The following is a 14287-nucleotide window of genomic DNA, read 5'->3' on the forward strand; positions in this document are numbered from 1 at the left end:
TATAGGACAGGCACTGAGACAATCTTCCGCCCAGAGTTACGTATATAGGATGAATGGATGCAATTATTCAGGTGTGCTGGTTCAAATGTTTCCTATAGGGAGAAAGGAACTGAAAATCACCATTTCTGTCACTGGGTAAGACAAGATTCCATTTCTTAGGGGTTGCTATGGAAGTTGGAGTCTTCAATTTGGGATTTTTCACTTCTAGACCCATTTCTGCATAAGACTACATTTAAATGACAGGTGTAGAACCTACACATTTTTCACAGACATAAATAATATATATTAAATGTAAAAATACACAGACACATAACCAACACTCAGAAGTAGCATTTGTAGGGACATTTACAATAAATGGCACTAAACACCTTTATTAAGTTTTTAATTTTTCTTTTATGAAAAATGAATAGGATTCTTCTTTCCCTTGTACACAGAGGAAGAGCAAACTAATGGCAAAAATCAAGAACACTTTCTTATTTCAATACCATCTTTGTAGCCACAAAGATACAACTATTTAACAGACAAGAAATACTATTTATTGCAGACTTTAAGCTGATTCATGTGAAAAAGGCACTATGAAACTTAATCAAACTAGATGATTAAATTTGTCTAAATTAAGTGATATTATATATTATATATTATACATATATTATATATAAAATCACATGACCATGTGAAATAACAGAGTATTTTGTGACAAAAATCATTGGATCTTCAAAAAATAATATTTGCTGGAAGGAATGTTTTCTTTCTTTCCCCTTTTGCCTCCAGGAATCCACTTTGCCAAAAGATTACATTTATAAAGGGAACAATAGCTTTTTCACATAAGGAAAACATGATGTCTGGGATCAACACACAGAGAAGTCTAGATTGTACACTGCTCTTCTGATGGGTTAAGTTACAGACAAAAAAAATGTGTTATTAAAAAAATAGCAAAATATTAAAAAAAAATATTGTGAATTGTTTCATGGCTACCTACAGCAGATCTGATCACCACCTCTTTGAGCTGACTTGAGTTACTATTTTCTAGTTATTCCTTCATGTGTAATATTATAGTTCATCACAGGTGAAGTACTGATAAAATCATGGTACACAGTATTATTTTGCTATAAACAGCATCATTAGTAATAAAACATCTTGGGAGTGATTCAAGAAAGATTCAGTCTATGCTGGGCTGCTGTTCATTCTCTAAACATTTCCTCTTTGATTACTGGCATCGATGGCTTAAATAAACATCCTGCAGCCGAATGCATGACAAGAAAGACTGAGCCAAAAAGACAGAATTGCACCTTACAGCAAGAGATGGAATTGAGAATCTTATTATTACAGAAGGATTAAAATGCTTTTTAGTTGCTAGCTCAGCTTCTCTCACATGAATCACAAAGACCTTCCAGTTTATCTGCCATATAATTTCATCAAGCCACAACTCATTTTTGGTTGTGAATGAGTCATGCCAATATTTTCACCTGTCAGGAACCTCCACTGAATTTCTCACCTGCTCATTTTTAACAATGAGAAGCCAGCAGCAGAGAATTCTGTGGATACTACTGTAAGTTTTCTTTATGGTGGCTAGTTATGTTTACAATATAGTAAGACACTCCCTTTCACTGCTTCCTAAAGCAAAGCTGGATGATATAACGCTATGGACAACGGAATTATGGAAAAAAACACATTTAGTGGCTGCTTCCTTCATCAAAGGACTCCACACCTGAATCTGTGGCAGCTGCACTGATTTTTTCTTGCCGTCTTCGCATAATTTCTTGCAGTTCTGAACTACCACTGTTAGCCTAGAAACAAATAAAAAGAGTTTATTTGTGGTTTTGACATGTGATGAAGTTCCTCTGCCAACATTCTGCCATTTGAACAATTTAACTCACCTTGCAGCCCCAAAACTGAAAATGTGCCAAGAATCTGATTAAATAACCCTTGGAATAGGAAAGTATTTACACTGTCCTTAAATATGGACCTGAAAAAAAAACCCTATTAAAAGCGTCATCTTTCCTTCCAGCACTGCTGAGCATCTTTAATTCCCATGCAAGCCCCTGGAAGCTTTGGCTATTTATCAGGTGAAATATGGCTTCAGTAAAAGCAGGGTTAAAACTCACAAAGTTTTTAGGATTCCACCCCCGAGTACTTAACAATCAGGTTAATCATATTTGGCAAATACAGCTTATAAACCCTTGGGGGGTTTAGATGTAAACACAAAGTTAATGCATGCACATGGATTTGCATAGCCAAAGCCTAAGCAAGGATCCGATCCTTGTATCTCACATGACACAATACTCCGTTATTCATTTGCCGTTTAGAGACATAGGTTTCAAATTTAGAGTACAATAATAAGTATTGAATCATATTACTATATTAGCAACAGTGAAGTACTGTGAGGACAAGGCTTTATTTCACCTTTTCAGGCGAAAAACATGTCTGTGGACCAAGCTGCAGACATATTGCTTTGACAATGTAAATGAAGTTATTAGCAAGGCCAGGGTACATATCCACTAGAGCAGAACTTGCCAAAGTGTGCATGACTTTGAATAAAACTAAAGGATTACAAAGCAAGACCTGTATCTGCTAGTGTGTTATTTGGCTATGACATGACCTTCCAAAACTCAACACTAGCTTCCAAAATAGCCTCTGAATAAGGAAGCGGGATTGTTAAGTCCTTCAACTGATCTGAACTCTGAAAATTTATCCCATTACATAAAATTTAATTTAGATTTATCCCATTATATCCATTACAATGCATTATCTGATGCCACTACCTGGCAGACAGGTTAGGTGTCCACAGGGAAGGAGGCTACAATGCTTCTCCTAGGCAAATTACCATTGCTCTCTTCTCCCAGAGTGGAAGGGCAAAGCAGGGGTCTTATAATTTACTCTCTGAAGGTGAGTGAGCAGTTTTATTTGTCTTAATTCATCTTGTCCTTGGCCACTTGGTTTCAGACACAGAGCAAGTGCAGCAGTCACTCATTACTGAAGTCATGCATACCCAACAGCGTGCTTTATCAGATGCCATGTAGAAATATTTTTCTAAAAAGGACTGAGTGGCTGGGCTGAAACAGTTTACCTTCCTGATAACATCAATAACAACATGACTGATGAGCCTGAAACACTGCTCAACTGACCCAGCTGCAATGTATCATGTGGCACAGCACGACAGGAGCATCCTACTTAGAGTTGGAGTACAGCATCACTAAATAGCCTAGGGTTGTTTTTAGCAATACGATTTTTGGAACAGACTGACAGACCTTGGCCTTAGTGATTTATCCCGCTTAGCCTCTAACCAGATCTTGACTCCATTATTCAACCCCACTTGTGTCTGGGTTGTTCCTTTACCAAGGTGTCAAAGATAAAAAGCTATTCTTCCAGGCAAGTTGATACTATTAGGCAGAAACCATTACCAGTTCTAAAGTGATGTGTGCCCATGCTTCCTACTGATGGAGTAGGAAGACAATGAGAATGTAGACCTGAAGTGCTACCTTCTGGAGATGACAAAAGTGATGTTCAGGATACTGTGTCTCTATGCTTATCTTCTGTAGCACTTTCTAACACCAGAGGTTGAAATGCTCAACAGAAGTTAAGGAAATGGACACATAAAACCCCACAATTATGGACACTGTTGGTATTTTCACTTTGCAATGAAAAAGTAAATCCATATATATGACCAGCCAAGCTGCTGTAATGCATTGTCTTTGGCATACAAGCTGAACTCCAACTTTATGGAGCAGCCCCAGAAAACAGGTCCAAGAGGGATACTTTGATCAGTACAGAGAGTGTGGTGCATCCCACCTCCTCCTGAGACACCGCTGCTTGCCACCACCATTTTCTCTGACAGAAAGTAAGTGTTTGGCCCTGGCTATGTCCAGCTCTCTGTCAAGTTGACACACTAGTCTCATGCAGAGTTATCCTTCCACTTTTGCTTGGCTAGGCCCAAGAAAGCTATTAAGCCCCAAACACCTTCCTTGCACTCGCAGTTTGTTACTTGGTCATGTTTATACAGGGGCCACAAAAATTTGTAAGAAGTCTTGCTTCCTTTTATGTTTCAAACTGGTGTGATTCAGGGCTAAATGGAAATATCATGAAAAAAAGGTAAAAACTTTTTTTTTTTTGCTACTTATTTTTTTTTCCTTGTAAGGGTACAATTACTAAGTTCCAACAATAATTTGAATTCCATTGCAAAATACTGACTTCATCTGCCTGAGGTAGAAGAATACTAGAAAGAAAATTACAGATGCATAAAGATCTGGCTGTCCATATTTGGGAATGCAGCCCCAAATCTGAGAGGCAGGCTTTTCACCGGCTTGCAGAAATGGCATGAATCCAGAAACACTTGTAGAAGATCCCAAGTAGAAATAATAAATAAGGATGAGGCATGGAGTTCTGTAATACTAGAGATTATGTGGGTTTGCTCTGTCTCTGGCTATTATTGCTATTTGTACTTAACACCCAGGTCATTTACTGCAATACGACACCACCATAAAGGATGCCAGAGCACTTCATGAAGATTTATCACTGATTAATCATGTAGGACAATTATGGTGGTCAAACCCATAACCCAGTAGCAGCTTGTAAAAAGCATTCAACTGTAAATTGGGCCTGACACTGATACAAGTATGTGTGTGCTTAAATGCTTCTGTAATTGGCAGCTCTTTGAGTTTCAGCAGTAAGAACACAGCCCTGTTTGGAACACAGCAGCTCAGCTTTGCTAGGTCACATGTAGGCATTTGGCTACAATACTCATTCCTATAGCTTCTTTTAAACAACGACAGCCTTCCTAAACCTTGCAACATGAAATATTGTAGGGACAGAAAGGAAGATGCAGCTTAATGTTTTGGGCAACTCAGTAAATAACAGGCTAAAGCAATCAGGAATTGCATAAATTCTGAAACTCATCAGTTGAACCTCAAGTAACCAAGAAATAAATAAATATTTCAATTACAGTTTCACTAACAAAATCCAATTACTTTGTTAAACTATCAGTACCTGTTTATTAACACTTGTAGAGCATTTATTAGACAAGTTTTGACTGCTCAGTTACCCGCAGAATAAGACCTAACCAAGGCAAGCAGAATAACAGCACCGAGTAGAAAAGAAATTACTTCTACCATTCCAGTGCATCTCTGCTTTTCAAACCAACGTCCACCACAAAGCCACTTCCCTGTTAGTATACGGAAGTCTTACAAAACTGAAATAAGTTAGCTGACATTCCAGAAAAGTTGAATACACAGATATCTTCACTAAGAAATAATGGACTGCTCTGGACTGTAGCAACATATATTTCTACAAATGAAAGTGAAATATTTCTCCCTTCCTCTAAATGGAAAAGAGAGCTTGAGGAAGAGAATAAAGCAATTTTAACAGTGTTAGAAATCAGTTCTCTCTGATCCATGCTGATCAGGTAAACTGTAAAATATGCATCATCATAAACTTGTCTTTGAAAGTATGTCTGGTAGTTAAAGCTTAAAAAAAATTAAGACAGATGTCCCAGCTTCTTGGGGGGATGGAAGCACATTTTAAACTTCCTCAAGATTTTATTTTAAACAGGATGTGAAGAATACAGGTTCTCATTTGGGTCAGTCTCACCTCTAGACAGCATTGAGCCCACTCCTCCACTTGCCACAGCAAGTTTAAAAAGACTTCTAAAAAGAAGTAGATGCACCTGAAGTTCTCCTGGTTTAAAACAGGCAAGCGCTCTCCCTAACACAACTCTGTATACATAAGGTGTTTAAAGAACAATACTGCTACAATAAAAGCAGACTGCCACAGAGCAATGAATACAACACTTTAATCCTTAGCTCAGTAATTCTGCTAGCAGTCAAATGTCTTTTCCCCCACTGAGGAACCCACCGATACAGATGCCTGAGCACTGACCTGAAAGGCCTTAAGATTCAACAGTGGGCTCATGCTACCACTTTCTCACATCTAATAAAACATATCTCCTCTAAAAATATAAAGCAAAACTAACTCATCACCACCAAAAGTACTAGGATTACTTGTTTGTCCAATTGCCAGGCAGAGGTAGAAGGAAGGAAAAGGGCATTTTACGCCCTCCTATTGTTTTCTCCAGAGTTCTTTTTGGCTCATTTTGTCTTCTTACAGCCTGATTACAGCACACAATGTCTTAAGTGTTACCATGCACTTTTTCTAACACTTTGTGGACCCGTTTACAGGTGGGAAGAGATCCCACCTAATGTTCTGATGGCTGAACGATGTTTCAACATATTCAAACAACTCAAGTACAAATAATGTTTATCCATGTGATGGGAACTGAGGAAAAAACAGCTGCCTCACAGGAAAAGCTATTTAGTTCTATAGGTTCAAAATTGGTAACCCAGCATCAAGTTAGTAAGACGGGTTATACATACCTCTAAGGCAGACTTCTGTACCGTAATTTGGCTGTAGACTCGGGACCCTTCTGGGCAAACAGTCCTCAGTTCCTCTTTATTGAGGGAGAAAAGCTGAGCACCCGTCAGCACGCCAAGGCTGTTGACAGTCCTGTGGTCACACCAAGGGAACAAACAAGAAAAAAACCAAAAGTACACTAATCAAGGGAGAGCAGTAGATTGTCTTCATCCCACGTCATCAGGTAAGGATATTAAATCAAGACAAGACTTTATGCAACAGGATTCTTGAAGTCAATTCAGTATCTGTTATAAAAAGTACCTTTTGGTGGAGGCTAGTAGATACAGAATATATTTAGGAAAAGAAAGTATCTCTATAGACCTATAACCACATTGATATATATTGAGATTCTATAATATATATGCATAGAGAAGGCTGCGTGGGGACCTAATAGCAGCCTTCCAGTATCTGAAGGGGGCCTATAGGGATGCTGGGGAGGGACTCTTCGTCAGGGATTGTAGTGACAGGACAAGGGGTAACGGGTTAAAACTTAAACAGGGGAAGTTTAGATTGGATATAAGGATGAAATTCTTTCCTGTTAGGGTAGTGAGACACTGGAATGGGTTGCCCAGGGAGGTTGTGAGTGCTCCATCCCTGGCAGTGTTCAAGGCCAGGTTGGATGAAGCCTTGTGTGGGATGGTTTAGTGTGAGGTGTCCCTGCCCATGGCAGGGGGGTTGGAACTAGATGATCTTGAGGTCCTTTCCAACCCTAACTGTTCTATGATTCTATGATTCTATATATACAGAAATATATATATACACACAATGGAAAAAGAAATACTTTTTTCCAAGGGTGCAGCTGAGATGTCTTCAGAAGGATGCTTCATTTTAAAAAGTGGGCAGGCCACATCCTGATTACTGATAAGAAAATAATTTAAGAAGCTTTCTTACGATTTGCCTCAAACTTACACAGGGTTGAATCCCTTGGACTGCAACCACGCTTTCACATCCTCAGGCGAAGAGTCATATGTGATGTTAACTACAGGAATGTTTGGTCGTGGCACATGGAACTTCCTCTGGGCAGCACTCCGGCCAATGGTGAGCCGGTGAACAAGTTCATCCTGCACTTCTTCCATCTGTGATTTCCTGCCTAGAGAGAGAAATATGCTCATAGGACTTATTCTCAAGGTTGCTTCAAAGACAGGTCATTTCTTGTACTTGCACATTAAAACTTTCTTTAAAGATTCATTCACTAGATCTCACTAAATTATCATTCTCCTTTTTCCATAGAGAAGATTTCAATATTCTCACTCCTCTCTTTGCAAAACAAAAGAAAAGCAAAAAAACCCTAAACCTCAAAATTCAACTGAGACCCTAGAAAAAGGAGATGAACTTGATGTCACAGAGGCATAGATCAGTCTGACAGCACCCAAGCTGTGCAAGAAAATGGGCACCGAGGGTTACTTAATTGCCATAGTCCGCGATTCTTCAAATAGAATTATTGTGTTATAAAAATGGAAACAAAAAAGATAAGAAAGAATATGAGATGACTTACACTGTGGATAAGCAGCACTTTCCACAAACATAATTTCTAGTGCATTTTTAGTGCAAATCAATGTAGAAAAGAAAATATTTCCTGCTGGTGACACGTATCACCTTACGTCTAATAAGCTATTTTAGCTATCAAATTTCTGAGGAGGTTTTAAGAAATCTGAATGCACTCCAAGCCTGGAGTGACTGGTCAGCTGAAACAATGTCACACTTAATGTTAAAAAAGACAAAAAAAAAATAGAAAAAAGAGAAGAAAAAGAATTGTTGCTCTCACCAGAGTACACAGGAATTGGGCAAAAGCTTTGTGGGTTTTCTTCTTTATTAAACAAAACTGCACAAACTCGCTATCTTACAGAACCCATTTGTCTGAAGTACTTAGTTCAGTTGCTTGTCATTAGCAGGCAACAGAGATGCTTTCATGCATTTCAACAAAATCAATTATAACAACAGTGAAATTTTTTAACATGCATATAAAAGCTTCTACGGATAATTTCACAAAAACAGGTAGAATCCAAAAGGGTGTAAATATCTTCTGGGCACAGAGAAGATACTGATTTGGCACAGTTAAACTCTCCATGCAGTAGCTGTGGAATAGCTATAAAAATCCTTTGACACACAACTTTAAATGATCTCAAAAATTCTCAGGATTTTCTTAGCAAGATATTTTTAGTCGTCTTTATTCAATCCTTTCACTTTAATACACACACAGTGACTACAGCATCTTCTCTGATGTACTCAGATTTCAAAAGCTATTCCTTTTCTCCCATTACACACATGGCAACAGAGGAAAATTACCATAACTTTGATATGAAAAAACTCTAAGATAGCAAAAGTGTTTCGCTCTCTCTTTTTCAATTCTCTTAAAACCTCTGCAAGGACCAACATCTCTAGCCAGTTAGACAAACAAAACCAAGCTTTACATAGGCTTTTAGGATATTTTTTTAATCGCAAAAAAAAAAAAAAAAACCCACAAGAAAACAACCCACAACAAAAAACCCAAAACAAAACGAAACAAAAATTTAGTTTAGCCATCTGCTTCTTTCTTTTACAAAATAGCCCCAGGTTGAAAGCAGAAAAATTATGTCTAGTAAAATATTTGAGGCATTCAGGCCCTATTGTGTTGGGTTATTTCCCCTCCAGAGTGTGAAACAGAAGACAAAATGACATGTGCTCAGTGATATGTGAAGGTCTGAGATGGGATATGAAGTAAAACCTTCAGGCAATGTTATCAAAGCTTGAACCAGTTTCTTTTCCAAAACAGGAAGAGAACAAGAAAATTGCTATCTTCCTTCTATTTACACAGATTTTGAAAGACTTATGTTTTATTTAGACTAAGACTGTATCAAAAGATAAATATTTAGCTGTTAGATAACAGATTTTTACCGTTGTTAGATGCATTATCATGAATAAACAAGATATCCTCAGTGTGAAGGTACTACACTGCATGTTCTCTGCAGGGTTCAGGTAGGTACTTGGTGTACGGTCAGGACTGGACATTAGCATTGCAGAGGCAGCTATTTTTTGAGGACTGTGAGGTAACTAAAGCCCATTAACTGTGTTTGAGCAACAGTTCCCAGCACGGCACAGGAGCTCTCATGCATGGCCCAGGGCCTCGGCAGAGGCTGAGAGGGCAAGAGATGTCTTGTAACCACTTAGGCTACAGCAACCCTTCAAGCCTCACACCCTGTACCTGAAGACGGGGTGGTCTTCACATTTTGTGTTGCTAATGGATAGAGAAGGCCATCACAGACACAAGGGAACACCTGCTACAGCATGCAAAGTCCTTCCTACATGGAAATAAAATGATCATGTGCGTGTGCGTGTGTGTGTGTGTGTGTGTGTGTGAGAGAGAGAAACACCTAATTTTCTCCCTGTTTTATAAATAAAACCAGAAACCCAAAAGTTAAGTAACGAACTGCCAAAAACAGGACAAAGCCAGAAGCTAGCCATACTGTTTCCTTGGGAAGCAGGAGTGAAGCCTGTTCCTCCTGCCAGGCTGCCTTCCATTTATAATTTCCAGCCAGCCAGTCTGTTAGGTGAAAGGATTAAAAAGGTCCCAGAGCTTTCCCAGGTTCAGAACCTAGGTAAGAACTAGTCTACCAAAAGGCAATGTTAAAAGCATGCTCCACCGGTAGAGTGTGGCTATCCAAGCAGGCATGCTTCCCATTCACTTGGGACAGGGGTGAAAAGAACCCCTTTCTGCAGAAAGAATTTTGCATGGTGCCAGTTTTTTACCTCAGGTGGGTACAGAATTTTCCGATAAGGCAGGAGGCAGAGGATGGGAAAAGCTGTTAACCCTTGAACTTCAAGAAGCTTATTTAACAGCTATTAATTTAAAAGCTATAGGAAATGCCTGCCTATGAGTTCCAGTTATTTTTAAGCTGAGCAATCACATTGCTTGAAGTGCAGTTAGTACAGAAATTACTGACTAAATAGTTCCCCTAACTTGCTTTTCAGTCAATATACAGTAGGAGCCTCAGCATCACGCAGGCTTTATACTTACAAGGCAGCCTCAATCAGAACTTTTCATGACTGCCACACACTGCTGTACACAGGCTGTCATGCTTTTCCACCTAAAGGACTACAGAGTATGTAGCCACAACAAGGACACGAGAGTTTGCTCAATGGCCTGCCAGTCACTGTTGCTTTGACTAAGCTAAGGGGACCTGATTATGAGACGGGTCTCCAACAACACTTACAACATAGTTCCTATGCATCAACCAGACTTGTAAGTCTTCTTGCAAGCCTTGGATACATGTTTCAGAATGGTGCAAATGCCCTAGAAATATGGATGACCATGGACAGAAGTGTAAAACCAGCCTAAGTAATTTTAAATGCAATTTAAACTGTAATGTGGCAGTGATTTCAGGTGGAACATATACATTAGCCAGAATACCAGCATGGGCATTTACAGTGTGGAAAACCACTGACTGAAGATCCCAGTCATTCGTAGAAGGATAGGATTTAGAATTAGGACAAGTGCAGAAGTGTTTTGCCCATATCTACCATTGTGATTAGTGAGAGCCAGAACACACATACATAGGAAATGTGTATTTTAAACATAGGGTTAAATATTTCAAAAACATTCATCTGAAACACAAGGTTTTAAGGAATTTAAGGATTAAGCAAAATACACAAGAGTGGAAGAAACATTTTTGTCCTTGCTTCCTAGATAAACTTACGATCCACAGGAACTTGCTTCTGCCTCTGGGTGTCTCGTGCAACACTACCACCACTGTCGCTAGAGGTGCTGCTTTGGCGGCTGATGGTTGCTGGTGCTTTAGGCATGGGAACTGGTATAGGTGCTGGTGCGCTAGGAGGGAGGGGGACAGCCACGGGGACAGGAGCAGGTGTTGGAGGTGGTGAAGGAGTAGCAGGAACTGGGTCAGGTTGTTTTGCTATATAGTCCGTCCTTTGTTTCTGAAAAGATGCAGAGAGACTTGGTTCAACAATAGAACTTGGACAAGACATCAGACAAACTCAGGTTTCTGCAAAAACTGCTGGGATGCTTTGCACCAACTGACTTCATCTATTACACAAAGACATCTTACTTGCCATATACAGTTCCACAATTTGCCAAAAGTTGATCTGGCATCAATGTTTGGCATCAATTTCCTTCCCCTTGGGCACCAAACTTACAGCAATGCCATCATGTGAAATATGTCTCTTTCATGAGTTCTAGTAATGAAATTGTTTCTAAATCCCAAGCTTCTATGCCCTGGCACATTTTAACAACTTCCAAAATTTTTGAATTGTTGGACTTCATAAGTGTAAAAATGTATATTTTAGAGATGTTATGTAAAAATAAATAGTGAAAAATTAACATATCCAGCCACACCTAAGCCTGACTAATAGTTTAACTTACAAAAATCACTGGGTTGGGCTAACACATTCTTTCTTGAATTGCAGGCAGCATTTAGAAGATTCCTGCTCCTCCTACCCATTCAGTTGCGCCTTTTAAGCTACTTGTGTGACCACTACATGCCACCTCAATGCAATAATCTGATTAAAAAAAACCAACCCCCAAACTCCACAACTCTTGGAATAGGGCTGTTGTTCTTTTCCCCCCACTTTACACAGTGTTCTAACATTATTAATCTAAAAATAGTGCACATTAGCTTGCTGCTATTAGCTAGGCAGTAGGTGCCTCAAGAATAATTTTGGGGGAATAACTTATTTTCTCTTTCTTTCCTTTTAGAATGGGACCAGTTTCAGGAAGACGTATTTTTCCAAAGCAACCCCAATGATAGACAAGCCCAGAAGCTAATAAGGTGTCTATGCTATTCTTCTTTCAAAGAGTTCGAACTCTACATCTCACAGTTTTAACAGTTGTCCCTCTCTACAGTTTTGGATTAACATGGCTTGAAAGTCTAATATTAAAGTTTGTTTGCTCAATAGGAATGCCTCATTTCTTAGTTATGAGAAGTCCGCTTACTTTGGTATATGAAAATAGATGAGTACATTCCCCAGATTCATTGCTCCTTCCTGAAATACCTTTCCCCATTTCCTTGGAGGCAGAGGGTTTACGGCAGATTAAGTTGAGAAATATTTACAGGAGCCGTATGTTAGACACTGAACAGCAAATCATTGCCCTGACAACAAACTTTCACTAAATGTCAGCAACTGACCTAGTACAGGACTCTCTAGTTCAATAAGTCTAATTGATGGACAAGGCATTTTGTAGTGAATGTAAACTGGGTCCATTACAGCTAAACTATGCTGAGTTACACCAGCAGAAAGCTTATCCCATCCATTTCTAATGCCAGTCATCTTGAGACTAGGAAAAAAAGTCTTTTGTTTCCCTTAGATAAATTTTCACGTAAACTGAAGCAAACATATAGTCTTACAATACATTCTCCATTAAACTTTTGGATTTTTTTTTTCTTGGCATTTAGTTATTCAAAGGCGTACAAAGGCGTTCATCTCAATTATTTTGTGCCCACTTTGTACAGTGCGTTGTGGGGAGATTTTTAAAAAAACCCAAAATATATGATCGACTTTTCTATACTCTAGTATGTCAATGTTACAACAATAAATATTTTTTACATTGGCAAGGAAAAGTGAAATGCATAACATAAAAGACAACAAGCAGAATAATGTATATATAAGAAATCTGTCCTTTGGTGGTATACAGTAAATATACCGTAATATATGATATATAGTTCTACTATCGTATATCCAAAATCTTGTTAATGAATTCTAAAATTTCACAGATATGATAATGTTCTAATAATATTCAGATTTTTTTTCATCTTGTTCACAGATTCCAATTGCTAGACTGCTATCCCCACAACATACCTTCATCTATGCCCTGACTTTAAGCACCATGCAAGAAAAAAGCAGAGACTTTTTTTTTTTTTATGGTAGAGAAGATTCATTACAAACCAAGGTGTCAACTGCACATCACCACTACCATGAATCCAGAAAAAGTGATAGCAAAACACTACGTGTAGCTCTCAATGAATGCTATTGATACAGTTTCAAAAACATGTTGTACTGCAATCACAGCCTCATCAAAAGGACTTGCTGGAGTGAAAATATAAATTAATTTGGAAGGAACACTCAAATTCTAAATTTATAGATGAAACTACATTGAAATACACTTCACATTTTCTTGAACAATGCCCAAAAGCCAATCACACACTCAAATCACATTTCATTTCTTTTTTTAACACTTCTTTTTTTAACTCCAGATCTTTTGAGGACATCCACACATTCATCCCATCATTTCTATCTGTTGCTACAAACAAAACAAGCATGCATTATAGAATTTGGTAACTACATAGTCTAAGGAAGTAATTTTTGAGGTTCAGTATCAGAAGACTAATTTTGTTACCTCTGAAAGCTCTCCCAGCAATTGCTGTGAGGAAAATGGAGTAAATCACATCAAATAGTATTGTTAGATAGGTAAAAAGTAAATCACACATGACTCATGAAATTTCAAGCACATTTGCAATTTAAAACAAAGGAACATCAAGGCTAATGATTACCTCTTCTTACTCACTAAGCAACTCACATAAGTCATTCTAATTTTCTTCTTTTGAATAATGAACACAGTGTTGGCTACAAAGCATACATATGTGACACCATATAAGCTCTTTTCAAAAACAGAAACTTGAAAAGACATTTTATAAAAAACAAAACCCAGACAAAAAAACTGACAATGGATTGAAGAGTGTAAGGTGAATGTAGAGAACACTTGCAGCTGTAGAACAAAAAGGATAAAGTCACAGCAGGTATTAAAAAAAGGAACTTACTCATTTTAGCTTAAGAAATACTGGCTGGCTTAGAAAATGAGGTAAAGGTTGCTGTTGACAGACACATACTCACTAATCTGCTGACAGCCAAAAGAAAAACAAACTCTGGATTTTGTTTTTCCTTCTTCTTCCTATTT

At 38.3% G+C, this 14287-nt stretch overlaps 1 protein-coding gene across 8 annotated transcripts in view; it reads right to left on the reverse strand.

Moving 5' to 3' along the window:
- Positions 1–332: 332 nt before the first annotated feature.
- The window catches only part of EPS8 (EGFR pathway substrate 8, signaling adaptor), a 135410-nt gene continuing 121455 nt past the window's right edge, over positions 333–14287 (reverse strand). For all 8 annotated transcript variants that reach the window (XM_065683259.1, XM_065683294.1, XM_065683249.1 and 5 more), the window contains 4 exons: positions 11076–11313; positions 7312–7492; positions 6366–6495; positions 333–1787 (listed from right to left, as the gene is read on the reverse strand). In XM_065683259.1, the coding sequence (XP_065539331.1) occupies positions 1674–1787; positions 6366–6495; positions 7312–7492; positions 11076–11313 (663 nt within the window). In that variant the 3' untranslated portion in view covers positions 333–1673. The remainder of the gene's footprint in view (positions 1788–6365; positions 6496–7311; positions 7493–11075; positions 11314–14287) is intronic.

Source organism: Lathamus discolor, chromosome 1, assembly GCF_037157495.1.
Source record: "Lathamus discolor isolate bLatDis1 chromosome 1, bLatDis1.hap1, whole genome shotgun sequence".
In the NCBI taxonomy this organism is placed as follows: domain Eukaryota; kingdom Metazoa; phylum Chordata; class Aves; order Psittaciformes; family Psittacidae; genus Lathamus; species Lathamus discolor.